The sequence below is a fragment of the Pygocentrus nattereri genome, chromosome 5 (genome assembly GCF_015220715.1).
Source record: "Pygocentrus nattereri isolate fPygNat1 chromosome 5, fPygNat1.pri, whole genome shotgun sequence".
Classification (NCBI taxonomy): Eukaryota; Metazoa; Chordata; class Actinopteri; order Characiformes; family Serrasalmidae; genus Pygocentrus; species Pygocentrus nattereri.
Genome location: NC_051215.1, coordinates 35,451,030 through 35,474,783, shown reverse-complemented (window position 1 = coordinate 35,474,783; position 23,754 = coordinate 35,451,030). Strand labels below are relative to the sequence as shown.

General features: G+C 38.7%; 2 protein-coding genes across 6 annotated transcripts in view; one reads left to right on the top strand and one right to left on the bottom strand.

Annotated features, from left to right (window-relative positions):
* Nucleotides 1-1,478: 1,478 nt before the first annotated feature.
* Nucleotides 1,479-20,954, bottom strand: LOC108443940 (exocyst complex component 3-like). Of its 3 annotated transcripts, XM_037538624.1 has the most exons (15): nucleotides 18,104-18,116; nucleotides 15,878-16,020; nucleotides 10,259-10,501; nucleotides 9,693-9,875; nucleotides 7,407-8,019; nucleotides 7,195-7,309; nucleotides 6,945-7,076; nucleotides 6,348-6,448; nucleotides 6,074-6,187; nucleotides 5,799-5,922; nucleotides 5,510-5,632; nucleotides 5,275-5,427; nucleotides 5,070-5,191; nucleotides 4,794-4,941; nucleotides 1,479-4,564 (listed from the first exon to the last, which is right to left on the bottom strand). In XM_037538624.1, exons 3-15 carry the CDS (start codon nucleotides 10,455-10,457, stop codon nucleotides 4,562-4,564), a joined length of 2,130 nt encoding a protein of 709 aa, XP_037394521.1. In that variant the 5' UTR covers nucleotides 10,458-10,501; nucleotides 15,878-16,020; nucleotides 18,104-18,116; the 3' UTR covers nucleotides 1,479-4,561. The 3 variants fall into 3 exon arrangements, with proteins under 3 accessions (XP_037394521.1, XP_017580356.1, XP_037394522.1); XM_017724867.2 differs by lacking the exons at nucleotides 15,878-16,020; nucleotides 18,104-18,116 and adding an exon at nucleotides 20,728-20,954; XM_037538625.1 differs by lacking the exon at nucleotides 15,878-16,020 and having other exon boundaries at nucleotides 18,104-18,135.
* The window catches only part of LOC108443924 (exocyst complex component 3-like 4), a 22,098-nt gene continuing 18,801 nt past the window's right edge, over nucleotides 20,458-23,754 (top strand). For 2 of the 3 annotated variants that reach the window (XM_017724856.2, XM_017724850.2), the window contains exons 1-2: nucleotides 20,458-20,762; nucleotides 23,301-23,581. In XM_017724856.2, coding sequence (XP_017580345.1) covers nucleotides 20,761-20,762; nucleotides 23,301-23,581 — 283 coding nt within the window. In that variant the 5' untranslated portion in view covers nucleotides 20,458-20,760. Of the gene's footprint in view, nucleotides 20,763-23,300; nucleotides 23,582-23,754 lie in introns of those variants that run through there. The other variant, XM_037538623.1, reaches the window with a different exon arrangement.

The window sequence follows — 23,754 nt, the reverse complement described above, 5'->3', positions numbered from 1 at the left end:
TAATGAACCAGCGCTGTCTCCCCATCCTCATTCCCTACCAATGAACCAGCGCTGTCTCCCTATCCTCATACCCCTACCATTGAGCCAGCACTGTCTCCCCATCCTCATACTCCTACCAATGACCCAGTGCTGTCTCCCCATCCTCATACCCAAACCAATCAGCCAGCACTGTCTCCCCATCCTCATACCCTACTAATGAACCAGCGCTGTCTCCCCATCCTCATTCCCTACCAATGAACCAGCACTGTCTCCCCTTCCTCATACTCCTACCAATGAACCAGCGCTGTCTCCCCATCCCCATACTCCTACCAATGAACCAGCGCTGTCTCCCCATCCTCATCCTCCTACCAATGAACCAGCGCTGTCTCCCCATCCTCATACTCCTACCAATGAACCAGGGCTGTCTCCCCATCCTCATACCATACTAATGAAACAGCATTGTCTCCCCTTCCTTATACCCTACTAATGAACCAGCACTTTCTCCCCATCCTCCTACCCAAACCAATCAGCCAGCACTGTCTCCCCATCCTCATACACTACTAATGAACCAGCGCTGTCTCCCCATCCTCATACCCTACCAACGAACAAGCACTGTCTCCCCATCCTCATACCATACTAATGAAACAGCATTGTCTCCCCTTCCTTATACCCTACCAATGAACCAGCGCGGTCTCCCTATCCTCATAACCCTACCAATGAGCCAGCTCTGTCTCCCCATGCTCATACTCCTACCAATGAACCAGCACTGTCTCCCCATCCTCATACTCCTACCAATGAACCGGCGCTGTCTCCCCATCCTCATACTCCTACCAATGAACCAGCGCTGTCTCCCCATCCTCATACTCCTATGGATGATCCAGTGCTGATTCCCCATCCTCATCCCCTACCAATGAACCACCGCTGTCTCCCCATCCTCATACTCCTACCAATGAAAACCTACATGCCTCTCCTTCACTCAATAATAGATATAACAAGACTGAGGTTTGGATCTCAGAAAATCCAGGTTTGTTTTTCTTCCATATATCTCCAGTTATGAATATCAATGTGAAAACAGTGCCATGTCAGTAATGTCATTTCTATGTTATTTCTACTTTGTCTCTATTAGGTCCTGTTCCTTTTACTGTTTTACCTCATTTCTGATTCCTGTGTGGGAGACGTTTCAACCTAACAAACAGGTTCTCACTCTAGCTTTCCTTCAGCCCTACCAGTCTGAAGTACTCAATCCAATGCAGATATGCTTGGACACAATCTCACACAGACATTCTGACTGAATATAGGAATAGCAATGAGCGCAGACTGTTTGTAATGAGGACAGACAGAACAATACAGCAGATACTGGGAGAATAATGCAAGCAGTAAAATGAAAAAGGATGCATTAAATTTACTTGATTCAAATAAAGTATGTACATCATTTACATAAAACATATTCCAATTAACACAGATACAGCAACAAAGCAAATAAACTGAGTGACAAAATGTGACGATGTAATATAGTTTATTCATGTGGAAGTGATTTAAAGAAACATTTGAGACATATGGAGTGAATGTGATATAATGTCTTTTGCTATGGTAGGTTGAGAGAACTGTGCTTATCAGGTTGTGGTCTGATCTTCTATAGAATCGCAGAATCTCCACCAACTCCACAGTTCCGTCATTTTTTTCTGAAGCCTCTGTAATTCACACCTGTCATATAAATTTATCACTAGAAAACCTCACAGACAACAATCAAGTCTTGAATCAGTGCGATTCACAACTCTGCCTGTCTCTGTGAGGCTCTCTCCCAGTGGCTAAAGCTAAACAGGATCTATTCTAATCACACAGAAAGTAAAAAGACATAGATGCATTTAACATTATCTAGTAGAATATGAATTGATTTTAAAAGTTATAATTTCACATTTTGTTTTTACCACATTTTTGAGCATTTTTGATATCAGTAACATCATGGTAACATGGTTAAATGAATATCCCTTCCACCAAAACAATGTAAATATTTGGCTTTTATGAAACCCTCCCACATAGCTGTCATCAGTATGTTTAAAAGTAAGAAAAGAATAAGTATATATTAAAATAATATCTTAAGGTCAGTTATCATAACTGTAGGCTGAATAGCTGCTGATAATTCAAAAAGCTCTCTCCCTCTAGTGTTAATGCTGTGTACATACAGATACACAAGACAGAACCCATGGTGAGTACACAGTACAAAAACAGTACTTTCTTAAATATGTAAAAACATACTGTATTAAATGTAGAGACTGGAAAAAAGTACAGAGAAACAAAAGAAAGGATAAGTGATGTGTCAAAATCATCACAAAGACTGTGTGGGGTATGGATCTAAAGATATACTTGGGTCAACAGTTAAACATACTCAAGTACATTAAACTATATCTAATTGAAGTCTGCACATATTTAAAATTAAAATGAGTTTACTACTGTAAACAGTATAGGCCTTGTTTTTCTCAGAAAAGTTTACAATTTGTTTTTGCTACTTTCATAATTTTCAACATTAGTATTAGAAACAGTACACACTCTAGTAAAATTCATGTTCTTTCTACCAAAACAAGGCAAACATTTGTCTCCACTAAACCTTCCTACACATTATAATTATTATATATATTATTATTATTATTTACCTAGAAAGGAACTAACAAATAATATCTTACAGTAACAATAATTGAGAGAGGAAATATAAAATAAAGCCACACAGCATCAAGTCAGAGTGAGTCAGAGCATGCAACATGTAAATAGAAATGCATGTCTCAGGCATTTTTGAAAGGGCTGAAAATCTGCTGATCATTCAAACAGCCGTCTTTAGTGTTAATGACGCATATGTACACAGAGTGATTACTCAAGAAAGAACTCACAGTAAATACACAGTACAAAAAAAGAATCTACATCACAGATGTGTATGAATATTTCTGTAGAATAAACATAGTGGTTGAAATCATTCTGATGCAGCAAATGACCTGATTCTGGCCCTGTAGGTTAAACTGAGGTTAAACTGATATTCATATTTTAAGACTATAATCACATATGATCGAAAAGTGAAGATGAGTTTCTTCTTTTCCTAATCTCATTGTTACTATAGCAACAACTAGCAATGTTAATAGCAATGTCATTATTATTTTTATTATTACACTACTTTTAAACTGGCTGTGGCCACTGGAAGTGAAAGGTCATGTCTGTTTAAGTATTGTCTGTTGGAGTTAGCATCTCCATCAGTCTCCCTAGAAGGGAGCACTTCACATCAAACCACCCTAAAAGACTTTGTTTCAATGGAATTGTAGTTTTGACTACTTTCTTATTTGTTGATTGATATGTAAGCATCAAAAGCATTCTTTCTGACATTAGTAGCAGACTGTGATCACAGGAGCAGCTTACTATGATATCTTTAAGAATGCACAGTCATCTGTTCTCTTTAATGCTTCCTTTAACTATATTGAGATTTAGTGGGATTAATGAACAATATTTAGATATGTTAACAGACTGACATTATGAATCTGTGATTAGTAATCTATTATTATTATTATTATTATTATTATTATTATTATTATTATTATTATATTATGTAGTATTATTATAATGCAGTGTTATTAATGGAAGTAAATTCATTGGAAGTAGGCCAAGCAGGTATAAATTTACATATTGCATGGCAAACATTAAATGAAAGTTGATGTTACAAAATGTTCTTGTATGTTGCATGAGATCACATATTTCCAATTCCCCAAATCATACATAGTGTCGCTTATACAAAGAAATGTATAAGTCTACAAGTTCCTGAATTTAATCGGTGGAATAAACACATTTTAAAAGGATTATGACAAAGATGGACACCACATATTGCCCATTTTCAGTTCTCTTTTAAAAATATCCATAGTGACGCTGAGTTTCTGAATCCTATGAATACATAATATAGCTGCAACTGTCTGTCTATAATAACTCATCTGCTGTACTTAAATAGAGCAGTTTGCAATGATCTGTAATAATTGCTATTTTTATTGGGATTAAATTATATTGAAAACTCTTTTGGGATGATCAAACATCTTATACATCTGCTCTGTGTGGTAAGTCTGGTTTTAGTCCAAGTTCATTTGGACAGTGTGAAGTCTGCTAGATTGAAGGTAAGACTGGAGATGTATGTATTCGGTTTGCTAGAATACTCAACTGTCTGTGTTGGGCCCTGAGATGTAAATGGTGAATTAAGATGATGTACCTGGGATAATGGGGAATAATGGCCGGTGGGATCCAGGAAGTAACTGGCGTACCTTAATAATCAACATGGAGGTTGGAAAATTTCTGATGTAGTGTAGAATATTAATATAAAAAGGGATTATTATGGCCAAACCTTGTTAGCATTAATCCACCTGTTTATAATTATTTACAAATAAAAATACAGCATTAGCCATCCATTTCAGGGTACACTGATGCTCTCCTACATCAACTGGTTTCACAGCAATATTTAGTTATTAGCTTAATTGATGTATGTATTTCAGCACAAGTAAGGTCAGCAATGAGGTCATCAAGACTCACTATTTCTTGAAAGGGCAGTGGGCTGACAACTTTCTCACTGGAAATGAGAGAAAGGACATAAAGCGTTAATGAGAGATGGTGCATGCTGAATAAATAAATAACAAGTTTTCATAACGACGAGAGTATCCAGTACATTGTGAACAACATGTCATTAATGCAAATCACTAAAAGCTACCTAAACATACAAGCCAGGCCCCTCAAACCAAAACCAAAAGTAATGCAACGTAGGACATCTAGTGAGCACACAGTATAATTGTAAAACTTACCTTAATATCACTGAAGAAGGTGTGTTCATGATTTTGCTTTCCAGAATTTTGTTTTAGCTCAATAAAGTGCCGAATGACCAGGTTTTTTTTCGAATAGGTCACGATACCTTTGTCTCTGAAGTATAGAATGGCTGACAGTTGTTTCTCACTAGACATTGAAAAAATGTTTAGGAAGAGTATGTCATCTGAAATGTACACAATATTACATAATATTTAAGGGTAAATGTATGCATTATCACACAACAGTGATAAACAAAAATGAAACAACATGTTTACCTGATGTCTGGGTAATTTTCAACCAAAGCTGGTAAAAGATTTTTTATGTCTTTCTCATTCTCCTGCTCAATGATTTCAGTTAGCTGATCACCTAGTGGGTGAAGCCAATTTAAGGTTGATCCCTGAGTGCAGAAAAAATACTGTTTTTGACTTTGAAACAGTTTGATCTTCCACCTGAATGAATATACAATAGACTGTGTCTTACCATTTCAGAGAACAGTTTTCTGAGTTGATCCCACTGTTCTTTAATCTTAGCAGCAGCAAGATCATTCTTCTTGCCTTTGCATGAGTACTTACTCTTCAGAAGCTCAGAAATGTACTCCTTCACCACATGGTAATGCAGGTCATTGGTGAAGGACTGTAGACATGAAAGTGTTATGAGAGTTTGCAAGAAACTTTTATTCCAAAGTAACTTACACAGTCCAACAGATCAGACTCACTTGCGCAGGTGAAGATTTCATGGATTTGCTGTGACCGGAGTAGGTCTCGATTCTGTTGATTATTTCATTGAAATCATCATCTGTGTTGAGCCACATCTTGGTCATCAAGCTCTCCTTGAAGGGCTGAAACAAATTGTTGTACATTTAATTAGATAACCTAGATCCACTTTTTAAATTGTGCATTACACTGAATGAAAAAGCAAAGAAATCAGTGCATATAATGATAACAATTAAACAGAACAACAATGTACAAACATTTAAATCTATTATCATATTCACTGCAGCCCACCTCAGTTTCAACTCTAAACTGTTCCAGCAGAGCTTGTCTCAGTCGCAGAATCAGCCCGTCTACCTCCGTCACCAGGTGCTCCAGCTGATCTGAACAGCTGCCTCTGTGGTTTTCCAAGTGCTCTCTGTAGATCCACACCAGAAACAGGATTACTGAACCACAACCAACATAACTACGGGACATCTTCATCTTCTAGAAACTGCTCACATTACAAGATTTCATGAAACTCTAAAGACTAAATAGAAAAATTTGTGTGAAATCATGCAGAGACTTACATGAGTGAGCTGAAGCTGTTAATGTATGCAACGTGATATTTAGCCCATAGACAACAGTCCAGTAAGTCTGATTCCAACAAAGAGGAACTCTGCTTTGTAAACTCTTCCTCAAATCTAAGCAGCAGGTGAAAAAGAGAACAGCAAGTGTTTTTTTCACAACTTAAGTAAAATGAATTTGAAATTGGTTGGCTTTATATACAGAGCATAGATATTTAAAGCACAGAGCAACGCAACATGAATCAGTTATAAGGGCATCTTGTAGGGTTTGTTTTACCTTTTGGGGAATCGCTTCAATTCTTCCAGACAGCAGCACAGGACCCTTATTTTCAGAATTTCATCAATCTTCTCAGATTTCTTCACAAGGCTTGCTATCAACTAAACATGAACAAAATGGATTTTGTGTAAATTACCTTCACATTGTACTGGTATGGCTATATTTTCACCAAAAATATATAATAGAATAATTGTGATTATTAGGGATGCACAACTGGACTCAGCCAAGATTGGCAGATTTTCTTCAAAACACCAATCAGCAAATAATGTTGCTTATATTGCAATTTTAGCTGATAAAAAGTGATGAAAATGTGGTAGTATGTTTTAGGGGTTTAATTAACCCAAAAAGTGTGAGCTTTGGTTAGATGAAGTCCAATAAAAATTGGCCAAAATGCAGCCATTGGCCAATATTTTGTAAAGAAATCAGATTCAGAATTGGCCATATAATGTAATAAAAACTCAAGAACAGTGCAACCTTAATTGTTATGTATTAAACTGTAAATACAGCAATTATTGCAAAATCACACAATGCAATCACAGAAAAAACATGTAATATAAAACTATGCAATGATTCCTCAAAGAAATTTGCTTCACGTACTGTAGAAATGTTCATGTGAATATGACTGGTGAGGAATCTTCCATCTTCTGTTCTCTCTGGTGTTCCTTTCTTTTTCCACACTTCCTCCTCTTCTAGTTTAATGACATTTTCCAGTGAGGCCTGAAGTCCCTCCTGATAAAAGAATTGTAAACAAATTGATGAAAGCACGAAATAAAGAAAAGCAACAAAACTAGAAATGAAATGAACTCACTTATAGATCAAGTTCCTATAGCTGTGCCATTTTTCTCACCTGTAGACAGTTACAGTATTTTTTCCTAATCTGATCTAGAAAGTCATCAGGTACTGTAAGAGTCTTCTGCTCATTCATCTCTGGCTGCAAAGAGGGACTACCAAGGATCTTCTCACTGTAACATCAGATTTACAACATTTTGTGTTAATATGGCTGCAAATGCAATCAACTTCAGTTTCATATACTTATATATACTCAGTACAGCTCCTTACCTGTGATAGCTGTTGATGGCGAAATCCAGAATGGCATAATAATCTTTAAGTTCTGTGACTTTTCCCAGAAGCTCTCTGAGATGTTTTTTTACAACTTCATGACATGATGAAACATAGGTGTTAAATACGTGAAAGCTTGGTGGGTATGAGGTAACAAGCTCTGTCTTCACTTTCTCCAGCAGTTCCACCATCACTTTACCCAGAAGCCCCAAGTGCTCTGCCAACCACGAAGCATTGTTTTCACAGCTGTCCAGATGAACCCCCGTGAGTGTGTCTCTCACCCTGTCCTTTACTGCAGCTTTCCAGGCATCCATCCATCCCCTCATCCCTCCTGGATCTCCCTCTTGCTTTTCCTCCTCCTGGATGATGTGGGCAGTGAGCATCAGCAGCTCACTGGAGGTTGAGTCACAGGAACGTCGGACAATATCAGTCAGTTTTGTCCTCAGGGTCATAAAGAGCATACTCAAGTCTTTCTCTTTATTAGGTAACGCCACTGAAGGGGTCTTCTCACTCTGAGCTTTTAGGTCATGCTTAATCTCCAGCCGTAGAGACAGCAGGTTAAGATAGGCCATTTCCAAATCACCTCTCTTTAAAAGTTCATCAATTTCCAAAACTGTAAAAAAGGAAAGACCAAAATGAATTTCTCAGCTTGGCTAATGTTGCACATGTACAATGCTCATGGAATATAACATGATAGAGAGGATCCAGGGAGGGGCCACAGGAGAACAGGGCCCAGTATAAATTGTTTGGCTACTAAAATGCTCATCCTCTCTTGTCACTCCAACCATGTCATGATTAAAATACATGCAAACTTACATGCGTACCTTTCAGTGAAATTTCATTTGAATGTGAATGATGACTATGCCAAGGAGAATTTTAAAAAAGAATCCTCTTTCCTCTTTCACTTGACATCTCATTTTGTCTCAAATTTATTTAGAACACATTGATTTCTGTGGACTGCTGCAACCACACACAAATGATTTTGCAAGAGGCAGTCATCAGGGTCCAAGCATGATAAGCATTGCAAAGCCAGTATAGGCCTTTTAGCAGAAACACAAATGATGGTCAGAGATTTTAGAATATCAAATTTGTACACTGTACATATTAACCTTCTGCACTTGGTACAGTAAGCAATGGATTTTTAACAAGTCAAAATACTTGAAAGGAACCCACTTTGTACTGGTATAGTTGTTGAACTCAACAAGCTCAAATTACTTGCTTCCCTGTATGTTATTCTCATTTCTCATAAAGCACTGCTTTATTTTATGTTAAATCATGTCAACGTAAAAAAAATGTTTTATAATCTCTAAAAAAAACCCATATTAGGATGAAAGTCTGCAGATCCCCCCATATTAGGATGATTTTTGAACTCATTACATTTTTTGTTTTTATAAGTTTGTAAAATCAACTGAAATGTAAAACACAATGAATAATATATGGAATGAGTAGTATGTGTATATATGTAAATGTGTGTGTGTGTGTGTGTGTGTGTGTGTGTGTGTGTGTGTGTGTGTGTGTGTGTGTGTGTGTGTGTGTATTAGGGGTATGCCATTTTGGTTGGCTACTTCAGTATTTACTGGCTGACAACTGACTCAAACAGCAGCGCTGATGCTAACTGCACTGGCAACAAAATGGTTGGTTTAACCACTCTTCTTTTGAAAAAGCTCTTTTCTACTTTGGTAATGCATTCCTCCACACAACTATGACCTTACACTTGTCTTTGGTAGTAACAGTTCACACTTTCCACTCATCTTAAGGGAAACTGGGCAAGTTTTCAGATTTACAAATATGCTGTGGTATATTGAAAAGTTTTTCAGAGCTATCCTCAGCACAGTTCCAGTATAGGGTGGCTCTTCAGTTAGTAGTTAGTTGAAAATACCAAAGACAGAAATTCAACAATTATATGTGAAGTCTATATAAGCCTATATACATCATAATCTGTTTATTTTTAGGGATCCCACCAGAATTTTTGTTTTTAATTTTGAATTTTAATTTTGATTGAGACATTCATGGGATCCAAGAGGTTAATTAGAAATTCTCAGACTGGGGGATCTGGGAACCTCTAATTAACCTCTTGGACCTCATGAATCCCTGTTTTGCATCTTGATTAAGGACATCTCTGATTTTTAATTAATTTATTTGGCACCAGAACAGGAATTGTGGCCATACTATGGCCCCACCTAAAAAAATCCTACAATTGTCACTATGCTATTAAACTTTTACTTTAAAATTACTGAGCAGAATTATACATATCAAAAGAAACTGGTTAAAAGTAAAGACACTTACCTGACAGGGGTTTGAGAGGAATGTTCTGTCTGAAAGGGATCTTAAAGTCCTTACTGTTCCGTCTGTCTGTTACAGGCTTCTCTGTGGACTCCCAGTTGCTTTTTCTCCTGTTTTTTTGTCCATTATTGAAACTTCTTCTTAAAGCTGAGAGGTGCCTAAAGATGCCCTCTTCTTTTCGAGGACCTAAAAAACAAAAAGAGAGACTCGCAAATCAGTCACAGACTAAATAACTATTCTCTCTTACTTCCCAAAATCACTTCTGGATCTGAAATCTAAAATTTAGGTGGCATATAACACATTATTGAAAGTCTGAAACAAATTATAATTAGATGTATATGGGATTACATAATCTTGGTAATTTATCATAATTCGCTAAGCAATTTTATAATTTAGAGCTAGATAAATGTAAACTGCAAAAAAATCTATTCATTTTACACCTTTCAGAGCTATTCATCTTTTTTGTGCTATTGTTACATACATCTTGTACCAGAGACTCCATTTCTTTCCAGCCCCTACATCAAAACATAGCTTTTAAATTGGTATTTAAAAAAGAAAAAATCTTTTACTTGGTGTGTCAGGAGACTCTGTGCTACATGTAGGACTGGTGACCTCTGTCTCACAGACTTCATTATCTCTTTTTTTGTTTTTTCCTCCCCGAATCAACATGGTCCGAGCAATTGTTTTCCAAACCCCAGTCTCATTTTCAGAAGTGGGTGACTTCTGTGAGATGTTTTCTTGGTAGTTGTTTTCTTCATTCTCTGCCATTCTGTCACCAGCTGGTATACTATATCACAGACAAGACACTGCAACTGAAAGGCAGGCAGATAGACAATTAGACAGATAGACAGACAGACAGACAGACAGACAGACAGACAGACACTTTATTGATCCCGAAGGAGATGTATTTTGCATTCTCAGAAAATTGACCTTAAAACCACTATTGTACCTATGAGGGCACATTTACTTTGTATCTTGATGAACGCATGTGTGCAAGCTTATAGACTAAGACTGTTTCACTGCAACAGAGGTGTGCATTGTGCAAGATTCAAGATTCAAGATTTTTATTGTCATATGCACAGCAGATAAAAATTTTCACAATACATGAAATTTCAAAATATTTACTTTTACTGATATCTGATAAGTTGGAACATAACCTTTGTTGGCAATGACAGAGGTCAAACGTTTCCTGCAAGTCTTCACCAGGTTTGCACACACTGTAGCTGGTATTTTGGCCACTCCAGGACCTTGAAATGCTTGTTACGGAGCCACTCCTTCGTTGCCCGAGCGGTGTGTTTGGGATCATTGTCATGCTGGAAGACCCAGCCACGTTCCATCTTCAATGCTCTCACTGATGGAAGGAGGTTTTGACTTAAAATCTCACAATATGTGGCCCCGTTCATTCTTCCCTTAACACGGATCAGTCATCCTGTTCAGTTGCAGAAAAACAGCTCCAAACCATGTTTCCAACCCCATTCTTCACAGTAGGTATGGATGCAACTCAGCATTCTTCTTCCTCCAAACACGATGAGTTGAGTTTTTACCAAAAAGTTCTATTTTGATTTCATCTGACCACATGATATTCTCCCAATCCTCTTCTGGATCATTCATATGCTCTCTGGCAAACTTCAGACAGGCCTGGACATGTACTGGCTTAAGCAGGGGGGACACGCCTGGCACTGCAGGATTTGAGTCTCTCTCGGCGTAGTGTGTTACTGAGGATAGCCTTTGTTACTTTGGTCCCAGTTCTCTGCAGGTCATTCATAAGGTCCCTCCGTGTAGTTCTGGGACTTTTGTTCACTGTTCTCATGATGATTTTGACCCCATGGGATGAGATCTTGCGTGGGGCCCCAGATCAAGGGAGATTATCAGTGGTCTTGTAGGTCTTCCATTTTCTTACAATTGCTCCCACAGTTGATTTATTCACACCAACCTGCTTGCCTACTGTAGATTCACTCTTCCCAGCCTGGTGCAGGTCTGCAATTTTCTTCCTGGTGTCCTTCGACAGCTCTTTGGTCTTGGACATGGTTAAGTTTGGAGTCTGACTGTTTGTGTCTTTTATACAGATAACGAGGTCAAACAGGTGCCATTAATACAGGTAATGAGTGGAGGACAGAAGAGCTTCTTAAAGAAGAAGTTACAGGTCTGTGAGAGCCAGAAATCTTGCTTGTTTGTGGGTGACCAAATAATTATTTTCCACCACAATTTACAAATAAATTCTTTAAAAATCCTGCAATTTGATTTCCTGGATTTTTTTCTCATTTTGTCTCTCATAGTTGAAGTGTACCTATGATGAAAATTACAGACCTCTCTCATCTTTCTAAGTAGGAGAACTTGCACAATCAGTAGCTGACTAAATACTTTTTTGCCCCACTGTGATAGTAATATGATAATACAGTAGTTTGTATTGAACGTTTCGTATACTGTGCTGCACAAAAATAATGAAACAGGACTATTATTCTCTCTTTGTAATGAAATCTGAAGTTGTTCAGGTTTCTTTAAGTACTCACAATATGCTTGTAAAATGTGCTGTGACATATTTTTAAAATATATTATGATAATGTTAAATCTCCCAGCTAGCTTGGAATGTTCCCCTAACTTTGGCTAACATTACCTGCTAATTCTAATAATGTTTAAAGAAAACATTTTAATCTAATGTTCAAACAATGTTTTAATGTTTTTAGAGAACGTACCCAGAAAAACATTCTGAGAACAGAAAAAAACTTCCAGCTGAAAACATTAATAGAGTATGTGTCACAGGAGATTATTATTTATGTTTTGTAGTCATTTGTTTCCAGGGTTCCTGTTTTTTATGCATGTGTGACTGATTTTAATTGATCAACCTTGCAACTAGCCACCTAACGCAGCAGTGATGAGGTGTTTCAATAAGACATACAGTATCTCACAAAAGTGAGTAGACCCCTCATATTTCTACAAATATTTTATTATATCTTTTCATGGGACAGCACTACAGAAATGAAACTTCGATATAACAAAGTAGTCAGTGTACAGCTTGTATAGCAGTAAAAATTTACTGTCCTCCGAAAATAACTGAACACACAGCCATTAATGTCTAAATAGTTGGCTCATTAGAGTTACAAGGTTCCAGGTGTGAACGGGGAGCAGGTCTGTTAAATTTGTTGTTTTGGGTACAATTTGCTCATTCTGGCCACTGTATATTTAACATGGTACATCATGGCAAAGAACTCTCAGAGGATGTGATAAATAGAATTGTTGTTCTCCACAAAGATGGCCTAGGCTATAAGAAGCTTGCTAACACCCTGAAACTGAGCTATAGTACAGTAGCCAAGGTCATACAGAGGTTTTCCAGGACAGGATCCACTTGGAACAGGCTTCGCCAGGGTCAACCAAAGAAGTTGAGTCCATGCGTTCAGCGTCATATCCAGAGGATGGCTTCAAAAAATAGGCAGATGAGTGCTGCCAGCATTGCTGCAGAGGTTGAAGAAGTGGGGGGTCAGCCTGTCAGTGCTCAGACTATATGACACAATGGGACTTTGCGGGACTTCATGTTCAAAAGCTGCACGGCAGCACTTGCGTGGAAGCCTTCGGCTCGCTTACTGTTGTGTTCACGCTGTGCTGCTCAATTAGATATCACTGTTTTGTGAAGTCATTCCTGTCCCAGTTTAGCTCTTTGCTGTTATATGTATGTTATCATTATATGTATTGCTGTTGTCATTGTTAACCATTTGGTATTGGTTGTTGTTACTGTCTCCTCTTTCTCCCCACTGTGTTTGAGCTGGTTTCCTGCTGGGAGAAAGAACTGGGAAGTCTAGAATGTGCGCACACTTACACTGCCACACGCAGGTAGTCTGAGTGTCTAGACTCACTAGTTTAGAGGTGGGTACCACCCCCTGTACTTTTGGTCTGGTTTAGCTTAGAGTAGCAGTCAGCTCTTTTATTTTTGCTAGTTAGACAAGATACAAAAATACATGCTAGTGTAGTTCTTTTATTTTATTTTCTTTGGTGCCATCTGTGTTCTCTCCGAGGCTGGTCCAGTTCTTTAACGTCCTAGTTTGTTGTCTTGGTGTTTTGTAATCATTTGTGTCCATTGTATACTATTGTGTATGAAAGTGGATGTCCTTGAATTAAATCTGTTTTCTGTATACTCCGGTTTCCTCACTGGTTGGCCATCTCCACCCACTCACACCGCACATGTTGCTGTCCCCACACTCTCCCCTGGACTGTAGCCTTTTGTGGGAACATAACATTTGGGGGTTCATCTGGGATGGATTATTGATTAATTCATAGATCATCACATCAAATTAATGAACTGTCTCATGGTGTTTGTGGGTGGCCTAGCACTGGTGTTCTAACTTTATGTATGTGTACAGTATGGCAACCTTTGACTTGCAGTGGTTCATTGCTTCACCTAGCCTGGAGGCAATCGAGAAGTGTCACAAGGATGACTTACTGGAGATAGCAGCATATTATGGAGTTCAAATAGCCAGACAGTCTGTTAAGAAAGATGTTAGAATTAAGGTCATTGACAAGTTGAGGGAATTGGGTGTTTTAGAGTTTGCCCAGCCTTTTACTACTTCTGTGGTGGAGAGTGATGTTGAAAAGGCGGTGACTCCTGTTGATGTAGCTACAGAGCAAGCTAAGCCTGAAGTTGGTCTCAGGGCAACATTGCCTCGATTCGACCCTTTTTCTCCTGGGTCTTCAGGATCACTTCATGAAGCTCGTGCTAAGGTGCACATTACACATCTCCAGTTGGAGGCTCAGGAAAAAGCACATGCACAACAGGCAGAGCTGGACTTAAAGTTGGCCATTCAGAAGATGGAGCTTGATGTTGATCGGGAGGTCTGACTTAGGGAATTGGTGATTCGAGCAATGAAGATTGCTTCTCATCCAGCTGCCCAGCCGGACATTGCACTGCTTCCTCCTTCTTCTCCACGGCCTTCTCTAGCAGCTACTCTGGTGGCATCTGCTCCTGCTCCTTCAGCTGTTCATCCACCTGCGTTTGATGTGAATAAACATATCGCACTCGTGCCACCACTGAACGAGGCTGAGGTAGATACATACTTTGGTGTGTTCAAATGTATTGCTACTGCTTTAAACTGGCCTAGGGAGATCTGGTCTCTCTTGCTGCAATGTAAATTAGTGGGTCCAAGAGGTTTGTTCGTCATTGCCATTGCATGATAGTTTGCAATATGACTTGGTTAAAGCTGCCATACTGTGTGAGTTAGTTCCAGAGGCATACAGACAAAAATTTAATACTATATAAATAAATGGTGCACTGCTTATAAAGTGTCTGACTTTGCTTCACTGCATGAACTAATTTTGTTAGAAGAGTTCAAAAATTGCTTGCCTGAGCATGTAGTCATCTATCTTAATGAATGTAAGGTTTCATCTCTTTCTGAAGCAGCAGTTTTGGCTGACGAGTATATGCTAACGTATAAGCCTGTTTATAAAACAGCTAAGGTAGACTCGTCTGTGTTGCCTGAACAACAGCCTAAAACGTCCCAGTCTGCATGTTTTTCTGATGAGTGTTTCTGCCACAAGCATGGTCATTTAATTGCAGATTGTCCAGTTTTGATTGTCCAGTCATTTGTTTTAGCTGGGTTGTTTTTTTCAGAACAAACATTCTGTCATGTGTTCTGCCATGGCATTGCAATGAAATATGTGAAAGTTCCTTCATGTTTTGTTGTCCAAGTCTAGCCACTGGATTGTACAGAGTTGGAGTTTGTCCTTTGCCTGTTGAAGGTGTAACATTTATTATGGGGAATGACATTGCTGGGGGCAAAGTGCTCCTAGTGTTAGACGTTCTGGATAGTCCTAAGACTTGTAGTTTACCAGATGAATCTTCTAATCATTCTACTGTGTTTCCAGCATGTGTTGTCACCCATGCTAGAGCTCAACTTCTAGAAGATGTAGTTGATTTGTCTGATTCATTCTTAGCTAAGAACACCTCCGTTTGTTTCTTCAAAGGACTGTAGACAAAATAGAGACATTGGGGATATGGAAGCTGGTAAATTGGCCATCAGCTGAGATTAATTTAGTCTTAGAAGGCAGAATCTAATCTAAGTAAACATTTCTCTGGGTTAAGCAGTAAAGACATTCTCAGTGATAAACAAGTTGCATTCTTCCTTGATCAAGGTGTGTTGATGTGAAAATGGTCTCCATGTTAATGCAGAGGCAGAAAGTGTTTATCAGATTGTGATACCTACTCCATTCAGACAACATGTACTACAAATAGTACATGATCATTCAGGAAAGCCCAATCAGGTTATTCCTCCTGCTCCACTTTGTCCTGTTCCTGTCATTGGAGAACCTTTTGAAAGGGTGCCGATTGATTGTGTGGGTCCATTGCCTAAAACCAGATCTGGAAATCAGTACTTGTTAATGGTTATGTGTGCTGCAACTTGTTTCCCTGAAGCTATCCCTTTTGCGAAATATTACAAGCCCAGTTGTAATTAGAGCTCTGATCAAATTCTTTACTACTTTTGGCCTGCCAAAAACTGTACAGACTGATCAGGGTACAAATTTTTTATCCAAGCTGTTCTTGCAGGTTATGGTCACTCTAAACATCACTCATCAAGTCTCAAGTCCATATCATCCTGAGTCACAGGGTGCATTAGAACGATTTCACCAGTATTTAATATCTATGCTTCACAAATATTGCTTAGATCCTGGGAAAAATTGGCATGAGGTAGTGCCCCTTGTGCTCTTTGCTGTGCGTGACGCTGTTCAAGGATCCTTAGGATTCAGCCCTGCTCAGTTTTTGCACATTCAGTGCATGGCCTGTTGAAAGTCCTTAAAGAGACATTTTTAAGTGACAAATGTAAACCGCAGAACATTCTGGATGTTCGTACTTTTCATGAGCATTTACATAATGTTTGTTCTTTAGCTTGTGAGACTTTGAATGTCTCTCAAGAACATATGAAATGGTCTTTTGACAAGTGTGCAGTCGCCAGACAGTTTCAGCCAGGTGATAAAGTAACGGTTTTACTCCCTGTTCCTGGTCCATCACTTTCAGAAAAGTTTACTGGTCCATGTACTGTTGAAGAAAAGCTCAGTGATACGGATTACATCATCCGATCATAAACGTAACAAACGTGTTTGTCATATCAACATGCTGAAGACCTATCACACTCATAAAGCAGAAAATGCATTATCAGATGAGCAACCCGAAGGTAAAGTGTTGCCCTCGATTGGTATAGTGACTACTGGTTCTAGTGACATTGATATGGATGGATTAAACTTACGATCATGTCCACAAGCTTCTTGTACACTTCTGAATTCAAAGATGTTACAGGATCTGTCTAGTCTTTTGAGTGCAAGATGACAACTGCCTTGCTGAAGGTAAAGGTGATGGACTGGCCAAGTATGTCTCCAAACCTAAACCTAAGGTGTCTTACATCCACCAGCTCCATGATATCATCATGGAGGAGTAGAAGTGGATTCCAGTAGCAACCTGTGCAGCTCTGGTGAATTCCGTGAGGCAATAATGGGTAATAATGGTGGCCACACAAAATATTGACACTTTGAGCACAATTTGGAACTCACTTGTGTTGCCAGCTATTTAGACATTAACGCCTGTTATTTTTAGAGGACAGTAAATCTATACTGCCATACAAGCTGTGTATCCTTTACTACAGTTTCTGTTTTTACATGCACAGAAAGCCTGAGTTAACCATAAGTTTTGCAAGTTGTTATTGTTCCAATGGCAAGCATAGCTGTGTTCTCTTTCAAAGTTGCAAAATACTTTTTTTTTTCTCCAGGTAGTACATCTAAAGTCAAGATTACATATGACCATATACTGCATGTTCCGGTTTTAGACAAGTTTTAAAGCCATAATCAGGTGCATGTTAAGCCTTTGTCAAAGAACAGTAAGCATTAAAAAAAATTGGAATGTGATGTTGCCAAGCACTAAAGAAATGGTAGAAAATGTATGAACAGCATATTACTGTCCCTAAGTGTCAGAGGACATCATTATTTATGCTTCTGTACTCATTTGTTTCCATGGTTCTTGTTTTTGCACACGTGTGACTGATTTTAGTTGATTGATCTTGCTAAATACTATGTTTGTCACCTCTGCTCTTGCAGTGTTTCTGCATTTCTGCCTTTGTTTTTTATTGAATCTGTGTTCTCGACCCTGCCCTGTTATTGTTATATGACTTTGGTTTTCATCTTTTGATAACCCTGACTTTGTCAATAAAACTACTTTCCCTTATTCTGTCTCAGTCCTCAGTGGCTATATTTTTAAAAAGCCAGGTACGCACAATGAAAGCTCCATGACCCATGGTACCTTTAATGTCACTGTTGAATGTCAACTCATTCATCTCAACAGAGCACATATTCTTTGTAGTGTATTTAGGAATAATCCTTCATGTTTGAAAAGTTCTAAAGCAAGAATACAAGATTTTACCTAATATAGATATGAAAAATCTCACCTGAGACGTGTTGTCTGGCTGGCAGATCTAATTTGGTTTCACTTTCATTTAAACATAAGTCATTTCCTTATGTAGGTAAAAAAAAATCAAGCAGGTCAGGACAAAGCAAAGGAGGGATATTTTTAATCATTTTTGGATGGAGCAAATATGATAACAGCATATGATATCAGAAAAAAACTTTGTCCTGCCAGATCATGAAAAGCAAAGCGACTAAGCATTAATTCTATGTGTTATTTTATCAGCCTTAGCACTGTTTATACATGAAGGAGGAAACCAAGATTATGACAACAAATATTGAGCAATAGTAACCAGTCAGCTAAGCAAGCAAAAGATGAAGTGTGGGTGTGTATATATATATATATATATATATATATATATATATATATATATATATACTGCTCAAAAAATAAAGGGAACACTCAAAAAACACATCCTAGATCTGAATGAATGAAATATTCTCATTGAATACTTTGTTCTGTACAAAGTTGAATGTGCTGACAACAAAATCACACAAAAATCATCAGTGGAAGTCAAATTTATTAACCAATGGAGGCCTGGATTTGGAGTCACACACAAAATTAAAGTGGAAAAACACACTACAGGCTGATCCAACTTTGACGTAATGTCCTTAAAACAAGTCAAAATGAGGCTCAGTATTGTGTGTGACCTCCACGTGCCTGTATGACCTCCCTACAACACATGGGCATGCTCCTGATGAGGTGGCGGATGGTCTCCTCGGGGATCTCCTCCCAGACCTGGACTACAGCATCCGCCAACTCCTGGAAAGTCTGTGGTGCAACGTGGCGTTGGTGAATGTAGCGACACATGATGTCCCAGATGTGCTCAATTGGATTCATGTCTGGGGAATGGGTGGGCCAGTCCATAGCTTCAATGCCTTCATCTTGCAGGAACTGCTGACACACTCCAGCCACATGAGGTCTAGCATTGTCCTGCATTAGGAGGAACTCAGGATTCCACCAATGAATTTGCCAATACTGGTGTTCTCTGGCAAATGCCAAGCATCCTGCACGGTGTTGGGCTGTGAGCACAACCCCCATCTGTGGACGTCGGGCCCTCATACCATCCTCATGGAGTCGGTTTCTAACCGTTTGTGCAGACACATGCACATTTGTGGCCTGCTGGAAGTCATTTTGCAGGGCTCTGGAAGTGCTCCTCCTGTTCCTCCTTGCACAAAGGCAGAGGTAACGGTCCTGCTGCTGGGTTGTTGCCCTCCTACGGCCTCCTCCACGTCTCCTGGTGTACTGGCCTGTCTCCTGGTAGCGCCTCCAGCCTCTGGACACTACGCTGACAGACACAGCAAACCTTGTTGCCACAGCTCGCATTGATGTGCCATCCTGGGTGAGCTGCACTACCTGAGCCACTTGTGTGGGTTGTAGAGTCCGTCTCATGCTACCACGAGTGTTAAAGCACCACCAACATTCAAAAGTGACCAAAACATCAGCCAGAAAGCAGATAGGTACTGAGAAGTGGTCTGTGGTCCCCACCTGCAGAACCACTCCTTCATTGAGTGTGTCTTGCTAATTGCCAATAATTTCCACCTGTTGTCTATTCCATTTGCACAACAGCTGTGAAATTGATTGTCAATCAGTGTTGCTTCCTAAGTGGACAGTTTGATTTCACAGAAGTTTGATTTACTTGGAGTTATATTGCGTTGTTTAAGTGTTCCCTTTTTTTTGAGCAGTGTATATACACTACTACACCTAATATTTCTTTGGACCAGTATAAGCTTAGCTGAGTTATCACTGTAATAGTAAGCAAAAATAATCATACAGGCTGTTTTTAAAATCAGTCCTCACTTCTAGAACAGTTTTGTCCTTTTACTGCAGCTTCTGTTTTTACATGCACAGAAAGCCTGAGTTAACCACAAGTTTTGCAAGTTTTGTCTTTTTTCCAGTGGCAAGCACAGCTGTGTTCCCTTTAAGAGTTATTAAACCCAAGACATTTTTTTTCTCCATGCAGTGTTTCTACAGTCAAGATTACATATAACAATATACTGTGTGTTCCAGTTTACAAAGTAGGCAGGTCTTAAAGCCACAATCAATATGTTAAGACAAATCTGTGAACACACTAAATATCCTTAAAAACTTTCAGATGCCACACTTTCCTGCTAGAAAAACCAGCATAGACCAGCATACATTGTGTTTTGGATGACCACACTGGGTGGCCAGCTAAACCAACACCAGACTAGCACTATCCTGAAAAGAAAAGTAAAACATTAACCAGCTTTGAACAGCTTGGCATGGATGCTTGCCAATGCTGTATTTTTTCTAACCGTCAAGTCTAAAGGGGGAAAATGGGAAGCTTATTTTCCACTACTGACCACAAAAAGAAAACCATAGGCTATACTGACCATCTCCGATACTCTGATTCAGAACAGCACTCTTGAGATTGGAAGAGAAACTACATGTTTTAATCAGCGTTTTAAATGGCGTGGATTTTAATCTAATGACATAATACATTACTCAGTAATTACTCAGTGCTGCCACAGCGGGAGGTGATTTCCAGGGGTCACGTTAAAAGATAAACCCTCGACGAGCTCACAGGTGCAGGAAAAAGCGAAAGGAACTGAGCAGCTGAAGGTTTCAGGTGACCGGAGTTCTTACCTGGCGGAGAAACAACGACGAAAGCCGGTATTCATGTAAGTGTTCGGCAGTCACATCTCACAGGTTTATCAGACAGCGATTCAAACCAAAATCGTCTCAATAACTTAAATGTAGTCGTTCTAACAGGATTAGCTCGTTGCTATTCTCAGCAGCGGCTGCTATGGTCACCTGTTCAAGGTGACTGTGGCACTCACTGGCGGAGTGTATGTGCGGGTTAAACACGCAGGGCGCGTTGTTCACTGTCAGGTAGAGCGATTTCATTAAAGCCCTCTGCTTGGTAGCTTTCTACAATAACTAACCCACAATTGCCTAATGTGACGTTTCAGGGACTGACTGGTGGTTAACGCGCTGGACTGTTTACTCTTGTAACATGACAGGAACGTAACCTGCAGCTATGCATTCGAGGGCTGTAACTTTACTGCAGGGCTTATAGGATTTTCTATAGGAGTTCTGTAAAGGGCCAATATCCTCCATCTTACTTTTGTTCTATTTCTGCCCATAAACGCCTCTTATTGTGAGTCTGTACGTCACCAAATCAGTCGCAGTTCATGTCTACGTGTATACAAGCTCTGCTCTGACTACTGTGTGTTGTGCCTCGTCGAATCTATAGTAAAATGCTTAGGCAGATGTGTGTTAATGCATTGGTTTTCGTGACGTCACAAAAACCATTAAATGCGGTTTTTGCATGTATTGTTTTGTATTGTACTCGATGCTGAGTAAAAAAAAGGAAACTTAGGTTTTCAGTGATAGAGGTCCCTTTAAACAACACCACCACCAATAATAATAATAATAATAGCAATAACAATAACTTTACTCTAGCCCTATTGATATAGTAAAATAGTACATACTTTTACAAAGTACTACCAAAATAGACAACAATAAAACGGTTATATCAACAAACAACCTCTTTAAAAACCTCATGAGAATAATTTTCAGAAAGGGCAGATTGGAAATTGGTATGTAGTTGCTCATGATGGCAGAGTCTTGAGAAGCTGTCTTACAGCAGCAGTTTAAAGAGAGCCTGAGAAGCATCCTGATTCTGAGGAACTGTGAACAATGTTTAAAGTAGAATCAAAAACCTGTTGGAACAGGATCAAGTGTGTCTGTACAGGACTTTAACTATCTAATAAGATCTAAAAGGATTTTTCAAAAACAATGCATATTCCTCACTTTTGGACAAGGATTCCTTAGTAACTACTGGTAAGGGATTTAAAAGCCAGTCTAAAAATCTGGGGTCACTTTTGTTGTCTGTAATAATCTTTAACCTCAATTGTAATGCTGTTTCTCAGAGCACACTGCCTCGATGTACAGATCTATAGAGTTCTTCAGAATTTCATTCCTTTGTGTTTTTAGTTTCATGTTTGACATGAGGTTTGTTGAATTTTCCAGACTCCATTATACATGAAGTTGTTAAGACACAAACCTGCGTGAGAGCAGCCTCAAAAGCTGGCAAGTTGGGTCATGCACTGTAAGGATTGAGATTGTGCTGGCGATATATGAAAACCCTTACATGCTCAATTTCTCTTTCTCAGACTGCACAAGGGCAGAGATTGCAAAACAGTTGGCCTGGCTCAACCTTACTCTACTACAGTTGAAAATGTTTTTTATCAAAAGACCCAAAAGTGAGCCCACTCTCACTCTCATAATGGCATACATTACACTAATAACCACATCAAGTACAGCAGTTAATATGTCTGTATACAATATTGTGTAAAAATCTTAAAAAGGTATCTGAGAATAAGTAAATAATTGTAATGGTTAAATGTTTATTTGTTTAAAAACACTAAATTTTTATAAATACAATTAATCAATTAAATATTACATGTATGTTAATGTGGTAGATTCCAAACCTCTCCTTGAGGAAACCCAGTATTTACTGTTACCATCCAGTATCTAGTTTATCTAACCAACTCTTCGCTATATTAAACCTTAATTCTGACAGAATTAAACAAATTCATGCAATGGTGTATGTCAGCAAGAAGTCAGTAACTAAGCTTGTGTATTTTTAACTGTGTTCCTACATATTTATCTATTTATATATTTAAAAATATAAATCTTACTAAGTTTTACTGTATTAATCTTTATTTTTATTTGTTATAAACTATTTATCTCAACACACTGTTGAGATAAATAGTTTTGAAATTTGTATGTAGCACCATATATATATATATATATATATATATATATATATATATATATATATATATATAAATCTTTCTACATTGTTTTTCATGTTACATGTAGAAAATGAATAATGGAGCTTAGAAAGTTAAGGGTTAAAAATCAGTTAATGCAATCTTTTAATAGTTGTTGTACCTTCCTGTCTTAGTGAGTAGTGAGGTGACATATTCATGCCCCTCCGCGCAGGTAAAATAGCATGTTGTCAGTAAACAAAAAACACATGATCACAGTGTAGCTGTTGACAAGAACAACTTGCTTCATTCTCACAGCCGGGTCAGATGTTCAACTCGTTTCATACCCAGACTGATCATTTTGGTGCAACTAGTTTATTAGTTTTTTAAAAAAAAACATATTTGATTTATTTTAATCTTTCACATTCCTGTGGGACACAGGCCTACAGGCAGAATGGCAGATAATGGAAGAGGAGAGGCAGATGGAGCCTATGATAACAATGAAATTCCACCATGGGATGAGGAACCACACACGATGGAAACCATGGAAAACAGCAGATCACAGATAAATGTCAAAGAGAAGAAACACGGAGTTATTGTGTCGTTTAGAGGAAGCATGAGACGAGTTGGAGAAAAAAGCCCTCTTTCCCTGAAACGCAAAGGCTCAAAGAACAAAACAGAGACAGGGAACATCTCAGACACTCGGGTGCATCCTCCACCAAGTAAGTGGCAAATTGCAAAAGCATTGTGTTTTTCAGATTTTGTGTTTTCTCAAGGTCAAGAGTAGAATAACCTAGCCAGAAAGACAAAGTGGCGACCTCTGGTGGAGGTGACACTATGTAACACAAAGGGCCCAGTTTTGAATATGCAAAGATGTCATTGACCAAAGCGCTGA